The sequence below is a fragment of the Coregonus lavaretus genome (assembly GCF_964263955.1).
Source record: "Coregonus lavaretus genome assembly, chromosome: 6".
Classification (NCBI taxonomy): domain Eukaryota; kingdom Metazoa; phylum Chordata; class Actinopteri; order Salmoniformes; family Salmonidae; genus Coregonus; species Coregonus lavaretus.
In genome coordinates, this window is record NC_139993.1 from 49,783,008 (window position 1) to 49,806,540 (window position 23,533).

General features: G+C 40.8%; 1 protein-coding gene across 1 annotated transcript in view; it reads right to left on the bottom strand.

Moving 5' to 3' along the window:
* The window catches only part of LOC311130931 (zinc finger protein 644-like), a 32,457-nt gene that overhangs the window by 4,660 nt on the left and 4,264 nt on the right, over nucleotides 1–23,533 (bottom strand). The window contains exons 3-8 of the mRNA XM_084163743.1: nucleotides 5,862–8,936; nucleotides 5,358–5,565; nucleotides 4,920–5,130; nucleotides 4,547–4,745; nucleotides 1,993–2,118; nucleotides 1,585–1,690 (exon numbers count right to left, since the gene is read on the bottom strand). Coding sequence (XP_084019869.1) covers nucleotides 1,585–1,690; nucleotides 1,993–2,118; nucleotides 4,547–4,745; nucleotides 4,920–5,130; nucleotides 5,358–5,565; nucleotides 5,862–8,922 — 3,911 coding nt within the window. The 5' untranslated portion in view covers nucleotides 8,923–8,936. The remainder of the gene's footprint in view (nucleotides 1–1,584; nucleotides 1,691–1,992; nucleotides 2,119–4,546; nucleotides 4,746–4,919; nucleotides 5,131–5,357; nucleotides 5,566–5,861; nucleotides 8,937–23,533) is intronic.

Consider the following 23,533-nt stretch of genomic DNA (forward strand, 5'->3'; position numbering starts at 1 on the left):
GGTACCCCCCTGTATATATAGCCTCCCTACTGTTATTTTATTTTACTTCTGCTCTTTTTTTCTCAACACTTTTTTTGTTGTTGTTTTATTTTTACTTTTTTGTTAAAAATAAATGCACTGTTGGTTAAGGGCTGTAAGTAAGCATTTCACTGTAATGTCTGCACCTGTTGTATTCGGCGCATGTGGCCAATAAAATTTGATTTGATTTGATTTGATTTGATTACACCCGTACTACTTAGCATCTGAGGTGACAACCTGGTCCTCTGTAGCTCAGCTGGTAGAGCACGGCGCTTGTAACGCCAAGGTAGTGGGTTCGATCCCCGGGACCACCCATACACAAAAAAAAAATGTATGCACGCATGACTGTAAGTCGCTTTGGATAAAAGCGTCTGCTAAATGGCATATTATATTATTATTATTATTACAACACTGTTCATACGATACACTACATGACCAAAAGTATGTGGACACATGCTCGTCGAACATCTCATTCCAAAGTCATGGGCATTCATATGGAGTTTGTCCACCCTTCGCTGCTATAACAGCCTCCACTCTTCTGGGAAGGCTTTCCACTAGATGTGGGGACTTGCTTCCATTCAGCCACAAGAGCATTAGTGAGGTCGGGCACTGATGTTGGGCGATCTGGCCTAGCTCACAGTCGGCGTTCCAATTCATCCCAAAGGTATTCGATGGGGTTGAGGTCAAGGCTCTGTGCAGGCCAGTCAAGTTCTTCCACACCGATCTCGACAAACCCTTTCTGTATGGACCTTGCTTTGTGCACGGGGGCATTGTCATGCTGAAACAGGAAAGAGCCTTCCCCAAACTGTTGCCACAAAGTTGGAAGCACAGAATCGTCTAGAATGTCATTGTATGCTGGAGAGTTAAGATTTCCCTTCACTGGAACTAAGGGGCCTAGCTCGTACCATGAAAAACAGCCCCAGACCATTATTCCTCCTCCACCAAACAGATAGCGTTATCCTGGCATCAGCCAAACCCAGATTTGTCAGTCGGACTGCCATATGGTGAAGCGTGATTCATCACTCCAGAGAACGCGTTTCCACTGCTCCAGAGTCCAATGGTGGCGAACTTTACACCACTCCAGCCTTCGCTTGGCATTGCGCATGGTGATTTTATGCTTGTGTGCAGCTGCTCAGCCATGGAAACCCATTTCATGAAGCTCCCAACGAACAGTTCCTGTGCTGACGTTGCTTCCAGAGGCAGTTTGGAACAATAACAGCACTTACAGGTGACCGGGGGAGCTCTAGCAGGGTAGAAATGTGACGAACTGACTTGTTGGAAAGGTAGCATCCTATGACAGTGCCACTGAGCTCTTCAGTAAGGCCGTTCTACTGCTAATGTTTGTCTATAGAGATTGTCAGCAACCAGTGTGGCTGAAATAGCTGAATCCACTCATTTGAAAGGGTGTCCACATACTATTTTAGAACCGATACATGACCATTTCACAGTATTAAAAGGGTAATCCAGAATATATTGGTGCTTGTGGCCACAGGATGAAACACACAATAAATCAAGATGCCAACGAAAAAGCCAAGTGACAGAAAAGCTTGTTGTGGTCCTACACACCTGCAGGTGAGTCTGTACATCTCCTCAACAGCAGGTGGGAGAGCGGAGAATAGTTTCTTCTTTGGTCCAGCCCTCAACCTAGGCTTCTTCTGTATACAGGAATAGGCTGGAAAACAGTACAGGCCAAGTCAGTACAGACCAACTCATTACAGACCAACTTACTACAGACTTACTCCGTACAACTCTGAAGACTGATTGACACCAGGACAGAGAGTCACAGGTTGTGTCCCAAATGGCACCCTATTCCCTATATAGTGGAATACCTTTGACCAGAGCACTATGGGGCTCTGGTCAAAAGTAGTCCACTATATAGGCAATAGGACGCCATTTGGGATGATGTAATGTTCTGTACATTTTCTACAAGGAACATTCAATACTGTAATTTCAGATCAGGCTTAGAGAACTTACTTGTTCCTTCCAACATGGCAACCCTCTTCCTGCGTGCGTAAGCGCGAAGATGATTGGACAGACTAACAGCACTGGGGAAGGTTGTGTTACAGTGAATGCACATCTTCTTATTAGATTCATTTCTCTCTGGAAAATGAGACATGTGAAAGGGAAAGAGATAAAATTCAAAAGAAAGCAAAGCACACACAAGTAAAATATGTTCCAAACACTCCTTAACAACACTTTTCTTGCAAGGGAACGTCTTTGAAATAGTGTCAAGAGTATAGCATTTTATTCAAATGCCCCTAAGCCTCCGGATTACCACGCTCTGTTTGTTTTTTACTTCATTAACAGTTATCTTCCATTAGAGACATTTTGTTTGGATGCTGCCCACTTTTTTTAAAAAGTTCAACTTCTACACGCATTACATCTAAATGAATTGTTTGGTTTCAGGGTCTTTGATGAGTGTCTTTGACAAATATAATCTGGAGGTGAGTTGAGGTCTGTAAGGAAAAATCGGAAGAAATATGTCTAAAAGTGACTACAGAGCACATAGAGATGAACATGAAGTAAAACTACTATTCCCTGAGTGCCATCACCTCTCTCTCCATCTGTTTTCATATTGTAAAGATCTGTTTTGCACTCTGCAGTTGGAGATGTGTTGTTGAGAGTAATGTTTATCACAATCTAAGGACTCCAGGGAGCATATTTTCACCTGTAGCAGAAGATTCACGCAGGGTTTGGGACAATTTTGGGGTTTAGAATTTGATTAAGGCTATGCTAAGAAATTCATACTTTGCTGATTGTGTCAATATTGCACATGAATTACAATGGTTTGGCATGTCACTACAGGCTACATCTAGAGCATGCTAAATCGTTAAAATATTTGATTAGGAAAGGTCTCTCCGAACACCCTTTAGAGCAGATTTGATTGGATGACAAGCCCACACCAAGTTTCTATGCAGGCTTTCCTGAAGCTACTGGCAGTGGTGTGAAAATGATAGCGACAGCTTCCCATTCATTTCACACCTAATAGGGGGGAAAACATCTGCTACGGAGGTGTTTTTTTAACTATGACAAGCTACTAAAGGTTATTTAAATTACCTGCAAATCGTTTGTAACAATTGCATGTGCAAAATGAATCTCTTCTTGGTTAATTAACTAATGTCCTTAAAAGTACATATTATACAGTATTCTCCCCACTGTATGTGTTAAATCTCCATTTAACATAACACTGATTACAGCAAAATGGTGTAAAAGCCTTAGTTAGATGATTAAATCTGAATACATGAGTCAGTCTATTCTCCCTTTAAGGTTTCAGCTTTCAGCTATACTGTAAAAAGTAACTATGACATTCAACAATGTCAGCCACAGAACGGCCAAACATTAGAATTCAGATGGACACTTATTAATCTTTCTGCATAACGGACGGAAACTCTTATTAAACAAAGGTGTGTAAACACAGCTGATGTGCTTCCAGAACCATATCGAAAGGACGTGACAGGTTTTAATTTCAATTTCAAAGCCAATTTGGTGACATTTATTATGTTTGTGTGCGTTACAATAATTCAATTGATCGTGAACTTTTCTCTTTTTATATTTATTTTCCTTTTTAGCCTGGCTTCTGCTGCATTTTTCCTGGTGACTTCAAGGTTGCTGACAGAAGAACAGACAGAGTACTAGGGTATGCTGATGCGTCTCACATACATATTTAATAAAGCTCAATTTGAATGAAATGTTGTGATTTAACATGAGCGCCTGTAAATAATGAAAAGCTGTACAGGTAGTAAAAAACACAAAACAGCTGCGGAACAAGACAAGTTCATGTTTAATTATGGCAAGCTGATCATATACTGTAATTGGAGGGCAAACTACTATCTTAACTCTGTATCATTGCACTCAATAAAACTATTCCAAAGATCACCTAAAATAATCATACTTTTGGACTAAACTGATCAAGCCTATGAATGATGATAGAACACTGTGAAAAGAACAGACTGGTGACCCAGTTTAGCTAATAAAGATGTCTGTCACTTCTATCCATCATCTATCTGGCTTAACCGGATTTCTTGTCTTCTTTGATTCTACATCAGTTGAAACAGACCCTTCATATGTCATATATGTTTTGCTGTCACAAAGAGGGGACTTGTTGCACCACAATAATCATTACCATTAAATCAAATATAATTGGTAGGCAAAGTAACTCTGTAGTTTTTAACTCTATAGTTTTTAACTCTGTTACTTTGCAGAAAACAGAAAATGTCATATTTTGGTTATCTAGGTCATTTTATCCACTGTTCAAAAAATAAAAAAATCTGGTTGCAAAAAATGTTCAACCTTACCATGATGTCACCAATTTTGAAATGTTACAATCTCAACCTCTTTCTCATAACACAATTGGCCCAGCGTCGTCTGGGTTTGGCCGGTGTCGGCCGTCATTGTAAATAAAAATGTGTTCCTAACTGACTTGCCTAGTTAAATAAAGGTTAAATATATATTTTTTAAAACAGTTCTGAAAGTGCTCTAAAATGCTGATATTCTGATGTGTATAGAAATGAGTTGTGAATCTGCTTACCTTGGGCCCAGTGTGGTTCCAGGTTACTGGCCTGTTGGTTCTGTCTCTCCTCAAACCTCTCTTTGGTCACAGTAAAGTGCTTCCTATCTGCTTCATACGATCTGCTGTTATCCCTCAGCTGCTCCTGCTCCTTGTCCAACTTCCTCTTCCTCAGCAGCTCTACTAAAGTGCCCTGGGAAGGTTCCCTGACCCCTCGTATCTGTAATAATAATAATAATATTCATTACAATAATACATTTTACTTGCGCCTTTCAAGATACACAAGGACACTTACAGAATAAAAAAAAATAAAGCAATTATAAACAACATAACTAAGAGTAAAAGTACATCACACAAAATAACATAGCACCAAAATACAACACAACAACTGTACCTCTATACTCTTCCTCTCAGAAAATAACTCATCTCTCTTAACTCCCTCCTCCCTGGGTGTAGTTGCACTGGGCCCCCATGGAGTGGAATTGCCATCCTGGCCCGGCTGGCAGCCATGTTGGATCTTCACTGGGATCCCTGTGGGTGTCAGGAAGAGCCCATCACTCCCAATGAACTTCTGGGAGATGATTGGTCGAGAGAGGAACTGCTTCCTGTTCAGGTTTCAAATGAAACACAACAATGATATAGGATACACTAGTCACAACATATAGCCAGAGAGATACATGAAAAAGTACAATGACATAAAAGTAGACATAATGAAAAATACATTAAAATGAAGACAAATTCAAAATAAATATATACCTGATATAGGATAGAATATTATATTACATCCCTAAAAGGTGTGAACAGTAACTTGTTGGGGAAATGTTTACAGTACCTGTTGAGAGTCTGGAGGATGTTCTGGTGTTCCTGCTCATCCTGTAGCAGCTCGTTAAGGATACACACTGGACTCTTACTGGTGCTGGTGCTGGTCTTCCCTATCCGCTTTAGATGGCCCCTCACATGGTTGGAGAGGCCCGTGTTGGTGTCGAACCAGCCACAGCACAAGGGACAGGTGTGCTCTGCCTGAGACTCTGGCTTCTCAGCTGTAACATGAAGATTAAAAAAAGGTTAGGTTTTAACACACTATCTATATTTACATTAACATTTTAGTCATTTAGCAGACGCTCTTATCCAGAGCGATCTAGGTAAATTACTAGGCAACTTTGTGGTAACTTTGAATATTACACACTATCTATAAAATAATAACATGACACACCTGACTGTGAAAGAAGCAGTCACAAATATAGTTAGCGTGTGATTACAGATGACCCTATTACAGTACAATAGGAAAACAATAAGTCATTGAATAAAGACAGGGAAAATGTAATAAGTTGCTCACCTTTTTTGATCCTCCGTGCCACAGAGGGGATCTTCCTGCGTATGCGTGGCTGTCGGTCCTGTGAAGCTACCTGCTCAGGTGACACCACATGGCGAGCATCATAACTCAGCCCCACCCTGTGCAGGTGCCCTCGCACGTGATTGGACAAGCCCACCCCAGACTCAAACACAGCAGGACAGTAGGGGCAGGACTTCCTTTCTGTCCCAAACGGAGGGGAGACGTCATACTCATAGGAGAGACTCTGGTTCTGTGTGTTGGTGGTGGTGGGTGACTCCGGAGGATCGTCACACACTGAGCTTTCTATACACTCCTCTTTGATGATAAGCTTCTGTATGTCATCGCTGTCATACTCCCCCTCCTTGACTTCAGTCTTTTTTAAATGGTGGTCAGCCTGAGCGGCGTTCTTTTCAAAATGGACGACATCAGCAGCAGGTGCAGGATCTTCTTTTACAAAAGAACCCCTCTGTCTGCGTATGAAGTAGCTACGGGCATAGGGGTTCCTCTCATTCTCACTACTATCCAGGAAGTTGGCTGTAGCCTCGCTGGTGTAGGCACTAAAGTCATACGTGTCCTCATAATCATCATCTCCCTCTTCTGTGTCTTCAGGAGTGGTAGTCTCTTTTAACTTTGGGTTCAGTTTTGGCAAAACATGATCAACCACCTTGTCCACAGTGTTGCGGAAGGGAGTGAACATTTTTCGTTTGGATGGAGACTTTTGGGTAACAGCTTGGGGCTCTGACTTCCTGCAGGTCAAGTTGTTGCTATCTCCCTGACTCTTGTCAGAGTCATAGCTATGATTTAGCATCTGGCCTGGTTTAGCTGTCTTGGATGTAACCAACACATCGACGTTTGAGGGATATTTTGTCCTTTCTGAGATTCCTGAAACGACATGGTCGTATTGTTGATTGTCTTCCTCAACATAAGGGAGACCTGTTGTCACGTCTATTTTCTCTGTTGGTTTGGGAGATAATTTGCTTGGCTTGTCACTCCTCCACACAGATGGTGACAGCTTGTTTGTTGAGCTGACAAGACTGCAATTGAACTGGGAGGAAGAAAGATCTTTGTAAGACTTCTGTGCGTCTGCTTTGTCTCTCGTGTAAAAGTCAGCTACACTACCAGACCAAAGGGGCAAATCTGCTCTTTTCCAGAAAGCAGGCTTTTTAATACAGAACTTTTGCTTCAGCTGTAGGAGTTTTAAATCTGCTTTCTTGGACGGGTCAGCTAGCCTATATTGATCTTGATGGTCAGGTGCTTTGTTAAACGGTGGACTTCCACATTCATCTTCACAAAACTGGTGTATTAGCTCACAATGGCTCTTCAGGTCATTTTCATACTGGGTGCTGAAAGGGCACACTTTACAGTGAAACAGAACAGATCGTGATTCATTATCTTCATTGTTATCTGTAGGAAACTCTGACTCCTCATCTTTGATCATGTTCTTGTATTTGTACTGCAGTGTGTCACAGTGCACCGCGTACAGGTGTGCTTCCAGCTCCCGTTCTGTCAGGGCCATGTGGTTGCACTCCTCGCAGCAGTAATAACGTTTGTCCTTCTCGTGTGTCTTGGCGTGCTGGACGAAGGTCTTGGGGCAGTTGGTCCCGAACACACACTGCGGGCATTGCAGCTTGGCATTCCTGCCTTCGTCTCGGAGTTTGTTGAGTCCCTGGATCTCCTCCATGAGTTTCTCCCGTCTCTCCTGGTGGATTATCATGTGCTTGAGGAGGGAGTTGCGATCGCGGAACGAACGCCCACACTCCCTGCATATAAAAGGCCGTGGAACGTTCTCGTGGTGGCGTATCTGATGATTATGCCCATCTAAATGATACATCATATGTCTATGCAAATGCCTTTTCTCCTTGAAATTAACATTGCACTTTGTGCATGGGAAGAACGATGGTTCTTCTTCGGATTGCTCTGTCTTTAGCTGCTTGGGCTTTCTACTAAAGAGGGAGTCAGAGTGATTGTCTTCATGGCAATCTGCTCTTACAATCAGTTTCTTGATGATTACAGGCCTGTCACTGGGATGCTCTTGACATGAATTCACAGAAGCCTGTACATCATCCTTTTTACAGGGGGATTCCTCTTCATTTATGTCAAAATCCTCCTCATCATCATCCTCCTCTTCAATATGCCATTTTTTGTAGGTGTGATTTGAGCTGCTGTTGTAAACTTTTTCAGGAGAGCCTGACGTACCCACCAGGTGTATTTTACGCTTCCTCTGTCTTTGGCTGGTAAGCTGAGGCATCACTCCCACTCCTGCAGCGTTTGTCTCTAAGCTGCTGTCAACGTTACGATTGTTCCACAACACCCGTATGAGCTCTTTCTGAGAATCCCAGTGTAGTGCGTCAGTCCCGTCAGAACCGTCCGACGAACTCTCAGAGGATTCTGTGGTGTTTAAGTCCCATATAGATCTAGCTCTAGCCTTGACTCCCTCAGCCGTCCATATTTGGTTAATTGGCGTTTGGTGTGGCTGTGGACTGTGGCCTGACAAGGTGGTGTCAGAGGCCTGGTAGGGCAGTTCAGCCTCACTCTCCCCAGAGTCAGATGGCGATGTGTTGTTGGCTCCTGGCTGCGTGGTGGCTAGTGTTTTCAGAACGGGCCCTAGCCTTGCTGGGTTCTTCATGGCGTCTGATTGAAGCTCACTGGGTGGCGGTAACACCTGAGGGCTTGAGTCCCTCCCTGCTTGCCGTAGTTGGGCGTCCTGGGCCTCCACCAGGACAGTGTTGGGCGTTGTGCTGTCTTTGTTCAGGCCACAGCTCTCCTCTGAGTTAGGGTGTGAAGCAGGTCCATTAACAAGTGCTACTGAAGGTAGTGAATGGGGTGCTTGGGCTGTGTGGGGAACAGCAGGGACACTGCTGGGTACAAATGGACTGGGCTGTGCACCATTTAAAGGGTTTGGGAGTCTGTCAGAGGACAGCTGCTCTGACAACCCTGCAGCATTGTTCTTTAGGGAGGACGTGTGACGCTGTAATGGCTCCTGAGTGGCACCGGAGCTGTCACACACTGGTTCCACCACATCTCCTTCTTTGTCTTCTTGTGCATTTGGCTTTATATCAGCCATCTCACCAGTATGTTCTGAGAAGAGAGAAATAGAGAAAAACCACCAAATCAGCTTAAAACATACTCAATAATTTATATCGTGTTTTGAGGGCTAAAGGCGATTAAAAATGGATGATTAAAACAAGTCTAAATGTGGCAAATGGAAATATATACAGTCCAACCCACAACAAAGTCAAAATGCAGGCTAATATTATGTTGAATAACAAACAATTATTATTCCTTATACACACAGAAAATCAGTCAGTGTTCAGTGTCAGCTCTGCCTATTTTCTCCCCAACTGTTCCACACAATGAGAGTTTCATCCACAGTACTCTTCTGCTCGGCTCTCTGGTGCTGCATTATGATTTTCTTAACACCCTCGTCCGCCACTTCTTTTCAAAACAAACCCTGCTGTTAGCCCCAGATACCCCGGTGAGGCCTCTTAATTACCATAGCACACCTCTAGAATACAACCTTCCTGTTCCTCCCCCGAACGCTCCCAGACGCCTGCTAAAATTGACCAATTTCCATGGGAACAAAGTAGACTTCCAATGAGATCATACTCAGTCTTAGCACTCTGTGATGGTGCCAACACGGTTCCCAGCACGACACTGTTGTTGCTCCAATCCTGACAAATTGGCATACGTCGGGCTACACAATCTGTCTGTCTCACACACATTCACAGACATACACATACATAGAGAGATATAAACACACACACACCCATGAACACACACACACACAAACACACACACACACAATCATTAGGACTGGGAATTGCCAGGGACCTCACGATACGATATTATCACGACACGATGGTGCCGAAACGGTATGTATTGTGACTCCCACGATTCTCATGATTCTATATGTATTGCGATTTGATACTGCGATTTTAATTGCAATTTCATGCTTCAAACATATTGCTCACTATAGGTCTGATGCAGAGAGAAAAGAGAGAGCATGAGAAAACACGTTTTGATCAGTCAGAGAAATAAAATGCTGAAAACTATTTAAAAAGAAGATGGACACCAAGCTATAGGATGAAAAATACAAGAGTTTTGCTGCAGGTACAGCCGACAAATCGATACTTGGAGTCAGATACAGATATAATATCGTCCCAAAATAATATCACAATATGTAACTGTATCGATTTTTTCCCCCCATCACTAACAAACATATAAACAGCAATCAACAGTCGACAGATTGCTAAATGTATTATAGACTCAACTGTTGAACATGTTAATCCTTAAACAAGCCACTTAAAAGAGTGAAAATACATGAATAAAATCTTCTAATATTTAACACTCTTCCCAGCCTTGCTGTGAGACAGAGAGGTGAGGTGATGTATTTTACAGCTTGGTACAATGTGAAGTGTCCAGGCAGGGTTGTTGTAGCCCAAGCTGATAGACATATACTGCATCCCAAATGGCAACCTATTCCCTATTTACTGCACTACTTTTGACCAGGGCCGATAAGGGCTCTGGTCAAAAGTAGAGCACTTTATAGGGAAAAGCGTGCCATTTGGGACGGAACCATAGTGTAGTCTACAATGTATGCTCAGTGGATTTGACATGATCCAGTGTTGGCTGCTCTCTGCAGGAAGCTACGTCGCTAACGAAGTGGTAAATTCAGTGTTAATGAGTGGCTTCACTGTTACCACCTCTGAGGTAAAACCTTCCGAGCTCCCTATTCCATCCGTCTGCTGTGGTGTTACTGTAGGGGGTTATCAGGGAGGGAGAGGCAGAACAGACGCTCCGCATTTAAAGCTAACTTCACTGCTACCCCCCCGAACAGCAGGGTGGCAAAGCCATCAGAATATGATTTCTGCTTTAAAGGCTCATTAGTGGGGCTACTAGCATACGATATGACTCTCTCTCTCTCTGTTCCATATATAACAACCACAAGCAAACATTCAGGGTTCAACAGCGATGCGATAAAACATGTATTTTTTTGCTTCTATTTACTTAATTTAGTCAATGTTAAAAGGCTGACTTTGCCTTTCCGGAAGCTATTTACAAGGATTATAAGCTTAAATACATTTAAGCCGTATGCATAGATCGATCTGTATCTTATCAATGAGATGTATTACCATTAATCCAGCTCTGCATCATTCCCCAATACATCTTATATGAGAGAATGTTCAGCAAGAGATAATGTTCAGCAATCATTATGTTCTAGAACACTCTGAAATGGAACCTTTATATTCAGTCAAATTCTACTAAAGGAATAACAGAGCTCTTACTGAAACACCTCCCAGATATGTATAATGTTACTTGGCTTTTTCTTTCTTTCTTTGAATCAAATTTTTTTCGGGTCTATCAGCACTTGCAGTAACACTCATATAGCACCTCATCTTGAGGTTACTGCAGAAGAAACAGGGAGGCGATAATTGCATATTATCATTATTATTCTGGATTCCCTGATGATACAGAAACCTTTCTGAGATATTTAAAAAACAGCTTGTCTCAACGACCCATTGTCTTTAAAAGCATTGTAGAAAAGCATTTAAAACTTTAAACGTCTTACTCTTGACCCTCACCAAAACCTGCAATTTTTTTTACATTTATTACATTTTTATTGCAATTTTGTGTTACAAATGGAAAAATAACTAAAATATCTTTGTCGCTCCATTCATCAACATATTTATCATAATGTCCAGGAAATGGCAAAAATCTAATGTGAACAGCCTGAAAACATCATAAAACAAAGAGTGCCAGGCTAGCCAGGCTTAACATCAGTAAAGAATCAGTGCTAAAGGCTTTTGAGTTTGGTACTAGTGTCCAAATGAATTCCCTCTTCCCAACCAGGACCAGTCAACCAGACCAGTACAACCGCTGGAGCTGTCTGGATGGATCAACAGACAGCCACCCATCCCCATGCAGTATGTCTCTGCCGCCGCCTTCACTGGGAGAGAAAACACACATCTAAACAACAAGGGGGGCCGCTGCCCCTCAAGTATTGCTGCAGCTCCACAACTTCCTCAGCTAATGGGAACTATTGATTTATTTGACAAATAGTGAATTTATGAAGCTGCCTCTCAAGTGTGATAAGAGTATCAAAACCCACGGATCAAAACAAACAGGCAGAGATTCAGTCTGACTCTTCAGCAGTCCCAATGAGAGGAGAGCAGAGCACTGTTCTTCTCAATGCCATAGTGAATAGGAAAGGCTTGGTTCAGTTCATATTCTGGAGTGTGGTCTAAAGCCTCCAGTTAACCGCTACGGGATCAGTGTCTCTTATACGGGACGGTTGTTGCTCAGTATGCGATATGTGACAGAATGGTGTTGTAAACAACAGCCAACTTTCCGGGACATAGACATATCTTACATGGGCAGAAAGCTTAAATTCTTGTTAATCTAACTGCAGTGTCCAATTTCCAGTAGCTATTACAGCTAAAAAATACCATGCTATTGTTTGAGGATAGTGCACAACAACAAAACACTTTTATCACGGCAACTGGTTTGGTACATTCACCTCTGAAGGTAAATAATGTACTTACATTCAGTAATCTTGCTCTGATTTGTCATCCTGAGGGTACCAGAGATAAAATGTAATGTAGGTTTGTTTGAGAAATCTTTTTTTTTTTTCAAATGTAGGAACTGGGTTCTACAGTTTGACCTCTGACTCCACACCCACCCCACCCGGCCATCTAGATGTGTGAAGGTTAGTGTCTTTTCTGTAGGGAAGCTAATGATCCATCATTTATCACATTCCTGGGAGTGTGCAAACTTAAATTTTGTAATACCATAGCATTTTTGTATGTTCTCTATAGTTATGTACTTGAAAACAAATTCAGCACATTTGGGAAAACTCCTGGCAGACTTGATACAAAATATTGTGTAGTGATGTAATTCTTCACTGGATCAGTCTGAAACTTTGCACACACATCTGGTGGACAACATCTAAATTACATCTAGAATCCTACATCACTGTCTGGCCTTTCTCTTGCATTTCAAAGATGATGCAACAAAATAAAAATAGAAAACGCATGTTTTTTTGTTTGTATTATCTTTTACCAGATCTAATGTGTTATATTCTCCTACATTAATTTCACATTTCCACAAACTTCAAAGTGTTTCCTTTCAAATTATATCAAGAATATGCATATCCTTGCATCAGGTCCTGAGCTACAGGCAGTTAGATTTGGGTATTTTTAGGTGAAAATTGAAAAACCACATAGACCCAGAGACACAATATATGTTTGCTTAGGATGGGGTAAGCTTTTGAGGCATTTAGAAGTTATATACTTAAAAAAATTGATAGTTAATATCACAGATTGCACCTTTACCCACACAGACACCAGAGAAACAGGCCTAAAACGATTAGTGTAGCCTACAACCCTCATAATAACACAGTAATAATTCACTAGAGCTATTCAGCAACTACTGTACATTTAGAGCTCACAATAATGAATTTACAATAAATTCAATGGTGCTTGTATTCATAAAGAGAATAAAGTGGGCAGTTTCATACATCAAATCAAATCAAATGTTATTTGTCACATGCTTTGTAAACAACAGGTGTAGACTAACAGTGAAATGTTTACTTATGGGCCCTTTCCAACAATGTAGCGAGAACAATACAAATAATAGAAAGACAATCTTGGCTATATACATGGGGTACCAGTACAGAGTCAATGTGCAGGGGTACGAGGTAATTGAGGTATATACGTACAGTTGAAGTCGGAAGTTTACATACACCTTAGCCAAATTCAGTTTTTCACAATTCCTGACATTTTATCCTAGTAAAAATTCCCTGTCTTAGGTCAGTTAGGATCACCACTTTATTTTAAGAATGTGAAATGTCAGAATAATAGTAGAGAGAATTATTTATTTCTGCTTTTATTTCTTTCATCACATTCCCAGTGGGTCAGAAGTTTACATACACTCAATTAGTATTTGGTAGCATTGCCTTTAAATTGTTTAACTTGGGTCAAACGTTTCGGGTAGTCTTCCACAAGCTTCCCACAATAAGTTGGGTGAATTTTGGCCCATTCCTCCTCACAGAGCTGGTGTAACTGAGTCAGGTTTGTAGGTCTCCTTGCTCGCACACGCTTTTTCAGTTCTGCCCACACATTTTCTATAGGATTGAGGTCAGGACTTTGTGATGGCCACTCCAATACCTTGACTTTGTTGTCCTTAAGCCATTTTGCCACAACTTTGGAAGTATGCTTGGGGTCATTGTCCATTTGGAAGACCCATTTACGACCAAGCTTTAACTTCCTGACTGATGTCTTGAGATGTTGCTTCAATATATCCACATAATTTTCCTTCCTCATGATGCCATCTATTTTGTGAAGTGCACCAGTCCCTCCTGCAGCAAAGCACCCCCACAGCATGATGCTGCCACCCCTGTGCTTCACGGTTGGGATGGTGTTCTTCGGCTTGCAAGCAACCCCCTTTTTCCTCCAAACATAACGATGGTCATTATGGCCAAACAGTTCTATTTTTGTTTCATCAGACCAGAGGACATTTCTCCAAAAAGTATGATCTTTGTCCTCATGTGCAGTTGCAAACCGTAGTCTGGCTTTGTTATGGCGGTTTTGGAGCAGTGGCTTCTTCCTTGCTGAGCGGCCTTTCAGATTATGTCGATATAGGACTCCTTTTACTGTGGATATAGATACTTTTGTACCTGTTTCCTCCAGCATCTTCACAAGGTACTTTGCTGTTGTTCTGGGATTGATTTGCACTTTTCGCACCAAAGTATGTTCATCTCTCTCCTTCCTGAGCGGTATGACGGCTGCGTAGTCCCATGGTGTTTATACTTGCGTACTATTGTTGGTAAAAATGAACGTGGTATGTTCAGGCGTTTGGAAATTGCTCCCAAGGATGAACCAGACTTGTGGAGGTCAACACATTTTTTTCCGAGGTCTTGGCTGATTTCTTTGATTTTCCCATGATGTCAAGCAAAGAGGCACTGAGTTTGAAGGTAGGCCTTGAAATACATCCACATGTACACCTCCAATTGACTCAAATGATGTCAATTAGCCTATCAGAAGCTTCTAAAGCCATGACATCATTTTCTGGAATTTTCCAAGCTGTTTAAAGGCACAGTCAAGTTAGTGTATATAAACTTCTGACCCACTGGAATTGTGATACAGTGAATTATAAGTGAAATAATCTTTCTGTAAACAATTGTTGGAAAAATGACTTGTGTCATGCACAAAGTAGATGTCCTAACCGACTTGCCAAAACTATAGTTTGTTAACAAGAAATTTGTGGAGTGCTTGAAAAACAAGTTTTAAATGACTCCAACCGAAGTGTATGTAAACTTGCAACTTCAACTGTACATATATGTAGGGGTAAAGTGACTAGGCAACAGGATAGATAATAATCAGTAGCAGCCGTGTGATGAATCAAAAGAGTAAGTGCAAAGGGGGGTCAATGCAGATAGTCTAGGTAGCTATTTGGATAACTATTTAACTAACTATTTAGCAGTCGTATGGCTTGAGGGTAGAAGCTGTGCAGGGTCCTGTTGGTTCTAGACTTGATGCATGACATTTGTGCATGACATGACGTTTGGCTTGATTAAGTTTATTTTTATCATCCAGATAGCTTGTCAACAAAAGGTAATTTACATCATAAAGGCATCCACTCTCTCTAGAGGGATTTTGGGGTATGATTATGTATGTCTGTATCCTGATTCGGGGTGTGATTATGTATGCCTGTATCCTGAGCAGATGCACTCAGTCCTGTCAGCTGAATCGTGCTAATGTAATTACACAAAGCCTTTCATAACCAAACAATGTCATCCACTGCTAAAGTAAAAAGACATGTATTTGACTCAACTGGTTCTAATGAGAAGAAATGCATTTGTCACTAGTGCACTACTTTTGACCAGGGCCGACAGGGTTATGGTCAAAAGTAGTGTACTATCTAGGGAATAGGGAACCATTTGGGACATAGACACTGTTATAGATTAAAATGATCTATTAATAGCTTATGATCTAAAATAGGTTGTGGTGTGTATATTTGGACTCAGTTAACAAAGGTTCAGAAGAATGTGAGAATAATAGAACATGCCTTGAGCTTTCTTTCTATTCTATGGAACCACAACAAAAATGGCAAGAAAAAAAACACTGATTACACACAAGGAAGGCAATAGTGATGTAAAGTTGTGGCAATGTGGAGTGGACTCAAATTCAACTAGCCCCGAATTTCACTAAACAAAAGAATAATACATCCTGTCAGTACAAACCGAGTGGGCTAGTTTCCTTTCACTGAGTTAAGACTAAGGAGCATGTCTAAAAAAATACACCTCGCACCAAACCCCCAAACCCTCTCACCCCAAACCTTTCCATGCCCTTCTCTCTAAAAAACAGAAAGAGAATAAATGAAATGGTAGATTTACTGATGAAAAAAAAGGTGTAACGAGAATATTGGGAGTGATAAAAGAGGACAGGGAGCGAGTGACAGTTGGGTTAAGACAGAAGTCATGTTCAATAGCAGGTAGCAACATCAAACGCTTGAGTTCACAGGGAACCTATGCACCCTTGTCTAGCACAAGGATTTTCTGTTGTGTGGAGTAGATTATATCTGTTCAAACTGCTGACATGGCCTCATTTTCTGCCCGTAGTGTTAGAGAGGGGATTAAACTATATAAACTTTGAAGCTTTAAACAATACCTTTCAAAATTAAAAGGATTAAGGGAGGGATGTCTGATGGGGATTTCCCTGGGCTTTGTTAGTTTTAAACTTCTCTCATTTTTAAGGAGAAAGGAGGAGTGACCATTTTAGTGAGTTCTCTCTCTCGCTCACAATGCGGAGGAGACCAGGGCCAGTGGCCACAGAGGAGCAGCTACTTTCCCTATGGGCTATGGTCAAAAGTAATGTGCTATATAGGGAGTAGGGTGCCATTTGGGACACAGTCACTGAGAATACTACAGCAGACAGATGGTTCATGAACATCATATCTGTTCTGTTTAGATACACACACACTGATCCACCCAATAATTAGAAGAAAACACTCACTGGCTACATCCCAAATGGCACTCTATTCCCTGTATACAGTAGTGCACTACTTTTGACCAGAGCCCTATGGGCCCTGGTCAAAAGTAATGCACTAAATAGGGAATAAGGTGCCATTTGGGACACATACACTAACTAAAGCATATTGCCGCCACACTCATCTACTCGGGTGGTTCTGGCAAGCTATGCAGTGCTGTTCATGCCTGTTGAAAATGGCACATTTCCATGTATTACTGTGTTTGTTGCCTCCTTCATGACATGAGCTGTTGATTCAAAATACAAATTCATATCTTCTCATCTGTTTTGAATATGTGATGTAGGTCTAGATGTAGATTCCATTGGTAGCTTTGCTACTTGTATTTATTTTATTTATTTATTAGTTGTATGGATGTTGGCTTTTAATAAATGTGATGATTACCATAGACTCTAGAGCTCACTATATATAAATACTTTGGGGCTATATGCATGATACAAGCAGTTGCTATGATCATGATTGGGCATGCTCAGATTGCACCCCATCTTTTTTGTTGAGATGGAATTATATAAAATACAGGCCTATCAAACTTTTCTGTAGTCAGACACGTGACCAATCACATGAAAGAGATGTCAGTGTCAAACTCCTCTCCAAACGGAGGACAGGCTCCTCTCTCTCTGCCGAGTGAGCAGGCATCAGCATGCTTACATCTGGAGGAATGTCAAGCATCACACACATCAGGATGAAAAACCTCTCATTACCTTTCTTTAAAAACATAATATGAATATCTGGCTCCGTCAGTCGTACAGAGTACATGGCAAGCATGGATCAGGCAGAACAAGGTATAACAAGGACCTCTCACTAGCTAGCTACAGTACAAAGCAACCCAAACTCAATTGATTTAGCATTATTCATCATCAGTAGAACAGAACATTGTCCCGATTTAAAGTACTTTTAAATCTGTGTGTTCTCCGATTATATTATTCCGTTTTAAAATACTTTCGGCAATTAGTGTGTTCTCCAGGTAAAGAACGTGTAATCTAGCAGGCCATTAGAGTGTTGTTAGATTGCTACACCTACTACATTGCAGCTGAGCTGAACTATATGGCTGGCCAGAAGTGGGGATGTGGTCCTTAGTCCTAGGCCCATAAACAAGAAGCAAATTCTCTGCAAAGTCTAACAATAATAATAACAACTGGCCCTGAACTGTTCCTGGTTAGAAGGAAGGAAAATAACTTTCCCCTTACAAGCAAACAATAAAATAATAAAATACACATAGATATAGCCAGGGATACAAGTAATGAAACACAAACCTTTCCAATCAAACATCATTTTATTTATTAACCTTTATAATCTAACCCACAATGCACTCTGGGTGATCAGAGACACTGAGCAACTTGAACACACTGACCCTGACAGCAATGGGATTCCCTCTTGTCATTTCTCAAGGTCTACCTATCTAAGCCGTGCATACAGTACACACACACATACACCGAGACTCACACACAGACCCCCTTCCCACACACACACACCAAGACACACACACACACATAACATGATTATTCAGTGGTGCTTGTCAATTGCACCTTTCCAGCATGGATCAAAGAGTGGCTTGCACCAGGGGTCCTGTACCAGGACCAGTCATTAACATGGGCCTGCCACTCTATCAGCCCAGCCTCCAAATAAATCAAAGGGTCGGCCGGGGAAGAAAAGAGGCTAATATTTCCTCAATAACCCCAGAGAGACTCCATGGAGAGATGCAAATTGCCTCCCAGGAGACCCTAGGGGGATGTGGAGGACAAGGGAAGCTGGCTGGGAGGCACCGCACTGGGGAAGCTAATGAGTATAATGGTAAATGTATACAAGGAGAGGTGGAGGAGGAGAAAGCCCTCTCTATTCATACCAATTAATATAATCTTATCAATGGAGGTACACCGTGGAGAGGTGGGGTGGGGTGGGCTAGCGTCTACCATCTAACCCTTAGCCACTGATCACAGGCGAGGGTTCAACACACACTGAGATACACACACACATACTACACACACACACACTCCCCACGTCCATCCTCTGAGTGTGTGTATTATTCAACACAGACTAGGCCCCGGTCATTAACCCTATGGGAGGCTGGTCAAGCCTGGGGGGGGGGGGGGGTTAAGGAGATTTTAAAAACCTCCCTCCCTCTCCAGATCAAAACAAATCATACCAAATCAAAGAGGTTCACAAATGTCCCTTTTTTGACGACTGACTGATCCCCCATTGTTCTGAGATCTTATATTTTATAGTACAGATGTAGCAACACTACGACTGTACTAAATACCATTGTAAGTAGTCTTCTTCCACCTGCTATCTGCAATTTTAAATATAGATTAATGGCATCTATTGCTAATGCATGATATGACTATAACATGATATAACTTCATGCATTATGCTGCTCTAAGCGTGATTGCATCAGTTTGTGCCCATTCAGAAAAATTATCCACAGAATACTGTTTTTGTGAAGGATGATTTGATCTTTCATTCCTTTTATTTAATTTGTTTGTTTGTTCTTTTCTTCTCACTAACTTTCTGTTTTATTAACAGATGCTGTGGGATTCATTTCAAGTTGACTCTTCAAAAACTCTCACTCAAATGTTCGCCAGGCAGTGCTTTCATCGTCAACATTAGGATTACTCACTATAAAAACCTGATTTTGAAGCCCTACAAATATTTTAATCTCTAACGATTCAGTTTATTACAGTTTATTACTATCAATCACTATCAATCTGTCAAACATACAGAGTGAGAGTCTGAAACTATAACTTATAGCTCGTTCAAAATATTTTCATCTCTAACGATTCAGTTTATTACTATCAATCATTACTATCAACCAGCTGAACATGTGTATCTGTAAGATACACTCCCTTAATCGCTTTCTATTTAAATATGTATTTTATATCTATGCATCTTTACATCAATAGAGCAAGATATGAATACTAAAGTAGAGATTGACCAAATCCTCAATTACCCCAATAAGTTATCTATCAGATAACTGAGTACTGGTTTGAACTAACATTAATTAATGATTGTCATACTCACATGGGAGTACTTGTCAGATTTGTGTCACGAGAGGTATATTACTGTAACCTGATCATGTGTATAACTGGACCTCTTCCAATACCAACAGTGACCAACAGATGGCCCTGCTGCAGCCTTCCTGTCCTGTACACACAGGTGGACTGAATACAACATTTCACCCGCAGAGACTCAACACACTATGAAACACTAGAAGCCTCAATTGTGAAACGCAAGATACTGTGTACTTCATGACGTTATATATGAGCCACTTTATATGGATATACTGTATTCTAGTCATGGCTCATCCTATATAACTACTGCTGTACACACATTTTCTATTCACATACTGTCCATACTGTATTTACACACCACTATATATACAGTACCAGTCAAAAGTTTGGACACACCTACTCATTCCAGGGTTTTCTTTATTTTTACTATTTTCTACATTGTAGAATAATAGTGAAGACATCGAAACTATGAAATAACACATATGGAATCATGTAGTAACCAAAAAACTGTTAAACAAATCAAAATATATTTTATATTTGAGATTCTTCAAAGTAGCCACCCTTTGCCTTGATGACAGCTTTGCACACTCTTGGCATTCTCTCAACCAGCTTCATGAGATAGTCACCTGGAATGCATTTCAATTAACAGGTGTGCCTTCTTAAAAGTTAATTTGTGGAATTTATTTCCTTCTTAATGCGTTTGAGCCAATCAGTTCTGTTGTTACAAGGTAGGGGTGGTATATAGAAGATAGCTCTATTTGGTAACAGACCAAGTCCATATTATGGCAAGAACAGCTCAAATAAGCAAAGAGAAATGACAGTCCATCATTACTTTAAGACATGAAGGTCAGTCAATATGGAACATTTCAAGAACTTTCAAAGTTTCTTCAAGTGCAGTCGCAGAAACCATCAAGCGCTATGATGAAACTGGCTCTCATGAGGACCGCCACAGGAAAGGAAGACCCAGAGTTACCTCTGCTGCAGAGAATAAGCTCATTAGAGTTACCAGCCTCAGAAATTGCAGCCCAAATAAATGCTTCACAGAGTTCAAGTAACAGACACATCTCAACATCAACTGTTCAGAGGAGACTGCATGAATCAGGCCTTCATGGTCGAATTGCTGCAAAGAAACCACTACTAAAGGACACCAATAATAAGAAGAGACTTGCTTGGGCCAAGAAACAGGAGCAATGGACATTAGACCAGGGGAAATCTGTCCATTGGTCTGATGAGTCCAAATTTGACATTTTTGGTTTCAACCGCCGTGTCTTTGTGAGATGCAGAGTAGGTGAACGGATGATCTCCGCATGTGTGCAAAGCTGTCTTCAAGGCAAACGGTGGCCATTTGAAGAATCTCAAATCTCAAATATATTTTGATTTGTTTAACACTTTTTTGGTTACTACATGATTCCATATGTGTTATTTCATAGTTTTGATGTCTTCACTATTATTCTACAATGTAAAAAAATTGTACAAATAAAGAAAAACCCTTGAATTAGTAGGTGTGTCCAAACATTTGACTGGTACTGTATATACTTATTTATATTCCGGACTCTGACATTGCTCATTCTGATATTTCTTAATTTCGTTCTTTCTAGATTATGTGTGTATTGTTTTGTATTGCTAGGTATTACTGCACTAATGGAGCTAGAAACAAGCATTTCATTGCACCTGCGATAACATATGCAAATCTGTGTACGCGACCAATAAACTTCGATTTGATTAGAAGAATAACTGTACCAATGATCAAAAATATATTTATTCATACTATCACACAAATATCTGAGTAGGATACTGTAATTTACCAGGTAAAAGTCCTTCAATGCAATTCTTTTAAGATTTGTAATATAACCTCTGCAGTCAGAATAATGAGATTCCCAGCAATTTAGTTCAACAGCATTAGTATGGACAGCTGACTATGCAGAGGTCTTACCCCTCTTAAGAAGTGAATACTCAAATCAGAACATGACTTAGTTTAAGGGAGCATTTGCACTGTCCTAAAAATGGCTAACAAATCCTTCAAAAACACCATATGAAAAAATGTCCCTGATCTACCCTTTTGAAGGTCATTTATAAATCAAGCTGGAAGGTGCTGATTAGATGAGGATTTGTCTCCCTGAGATGGTTGAGAGGAGAGAAAGGAAGGTTCATCACTATGTAACAACTACCCATAAGTATAACGGTAGGCTCAGAATGCCACATTTCATTCAGCGTACCCATAGAAACCTTGGCATCAGCATAATTGTAGCTAACCTGTGTACCCCTAAGCTCAAATCTCTAAAATATCACATCAAACTCCGAGAATAAATGTGAAATTTAATGAGGATGACCACAACCTTGATAGATATCACAGAAAGGTCCAGCTGCCTTGTTACTAATGTAGTGGCAAACTTCTGCCTTTACCCTCTCAATCAATACAGACACAGGATTTACATTTTTGGTTAATTGGCGCTCAATGAGTGAATAGCTCCTACATCAATAGAACATTCTTCCGGCCTTGGTCGTATTGATCCTGGAATCTGCACAAGAATTCACAAACATGTATTTTCAGATTGGGCCTTCTTGTCTGTGGTCTAGCATGTGGTTAAATGTGGATTATATTATGTGGTCACATTCTGAGGATTATATTATTGCTACAGAGCTACAAAATGGAAATACAAATACTTTATTTTTCTTTTAAATATCACTAAATGTACCTGTATTTATATGTGCATTCAACATACTGTAGACTTGGTGTAGACTTCTCTATTTCAGTCATAAGTAAATCGTGTATACAGTTAACATCTTAGAAATGTAGTTTCATTTAGTATGGAACACAATGAAAACATTTCTATCCTTTTTTTCTGAAATATTGCATTTTTTTAGTGATTGTCTTGTAGCGACTGCCTTCACTGTTCTCAGATTCTACAAATTCTTGTCTTAAAATGATCGACTGCAATGACAATAATGATTGCCTATTGTTATGTGCCATTGTTCATCTAGGCCTGTATTTCAACTCCTCTGAATGGGGGGTTAAGGCATTAGTGATCATATTCTGCCCCTTAGTGGTGGGAACACTCTGTAACCTGACAGAGATGTTCAAAGGAGAACGGACAGATAGGCTGACACTGTAGAGCCACTTCAATAAGCCTGTGTTACTGGAGTGGCCAGTGAGTTTAGGGGTCAAAACCCCAGGAGACCAGCAAGGTGCTAGGACCCTCTCTCTCTCTACACATGATGCACTATATAGTCCCAGTAAGAGACAAACAGGGAACGTTGTGAATGTCCTGAGGACGTCCCCTGTTACCTGGGATATAGATCAAACGTACCATAAAAGTATGTAATTCAAGAAAATAGAATATTCATTTCAATATTACAATATTACTAGCTCACATAACAACACTTAAAATCACACTCAGAATATTATTGTTTTGCGTCAATCTCTTCTTGGTCTATGTGTATGACTGGAGGTATAATCAGAGTAACAGGAAATAGACTTAACGCTGCCTATGACCTGCCAAGTGTAGTGTAGTGTAGTGCAGGAGGAGGCAGTGAGGCAGTGACACATGGGCTGCGTCCCAAATGGTACCCTATTCCCTGTGGCTCTTGGTCAAACTTTGTGCACTATATACTGTAGGGAATAGGGTG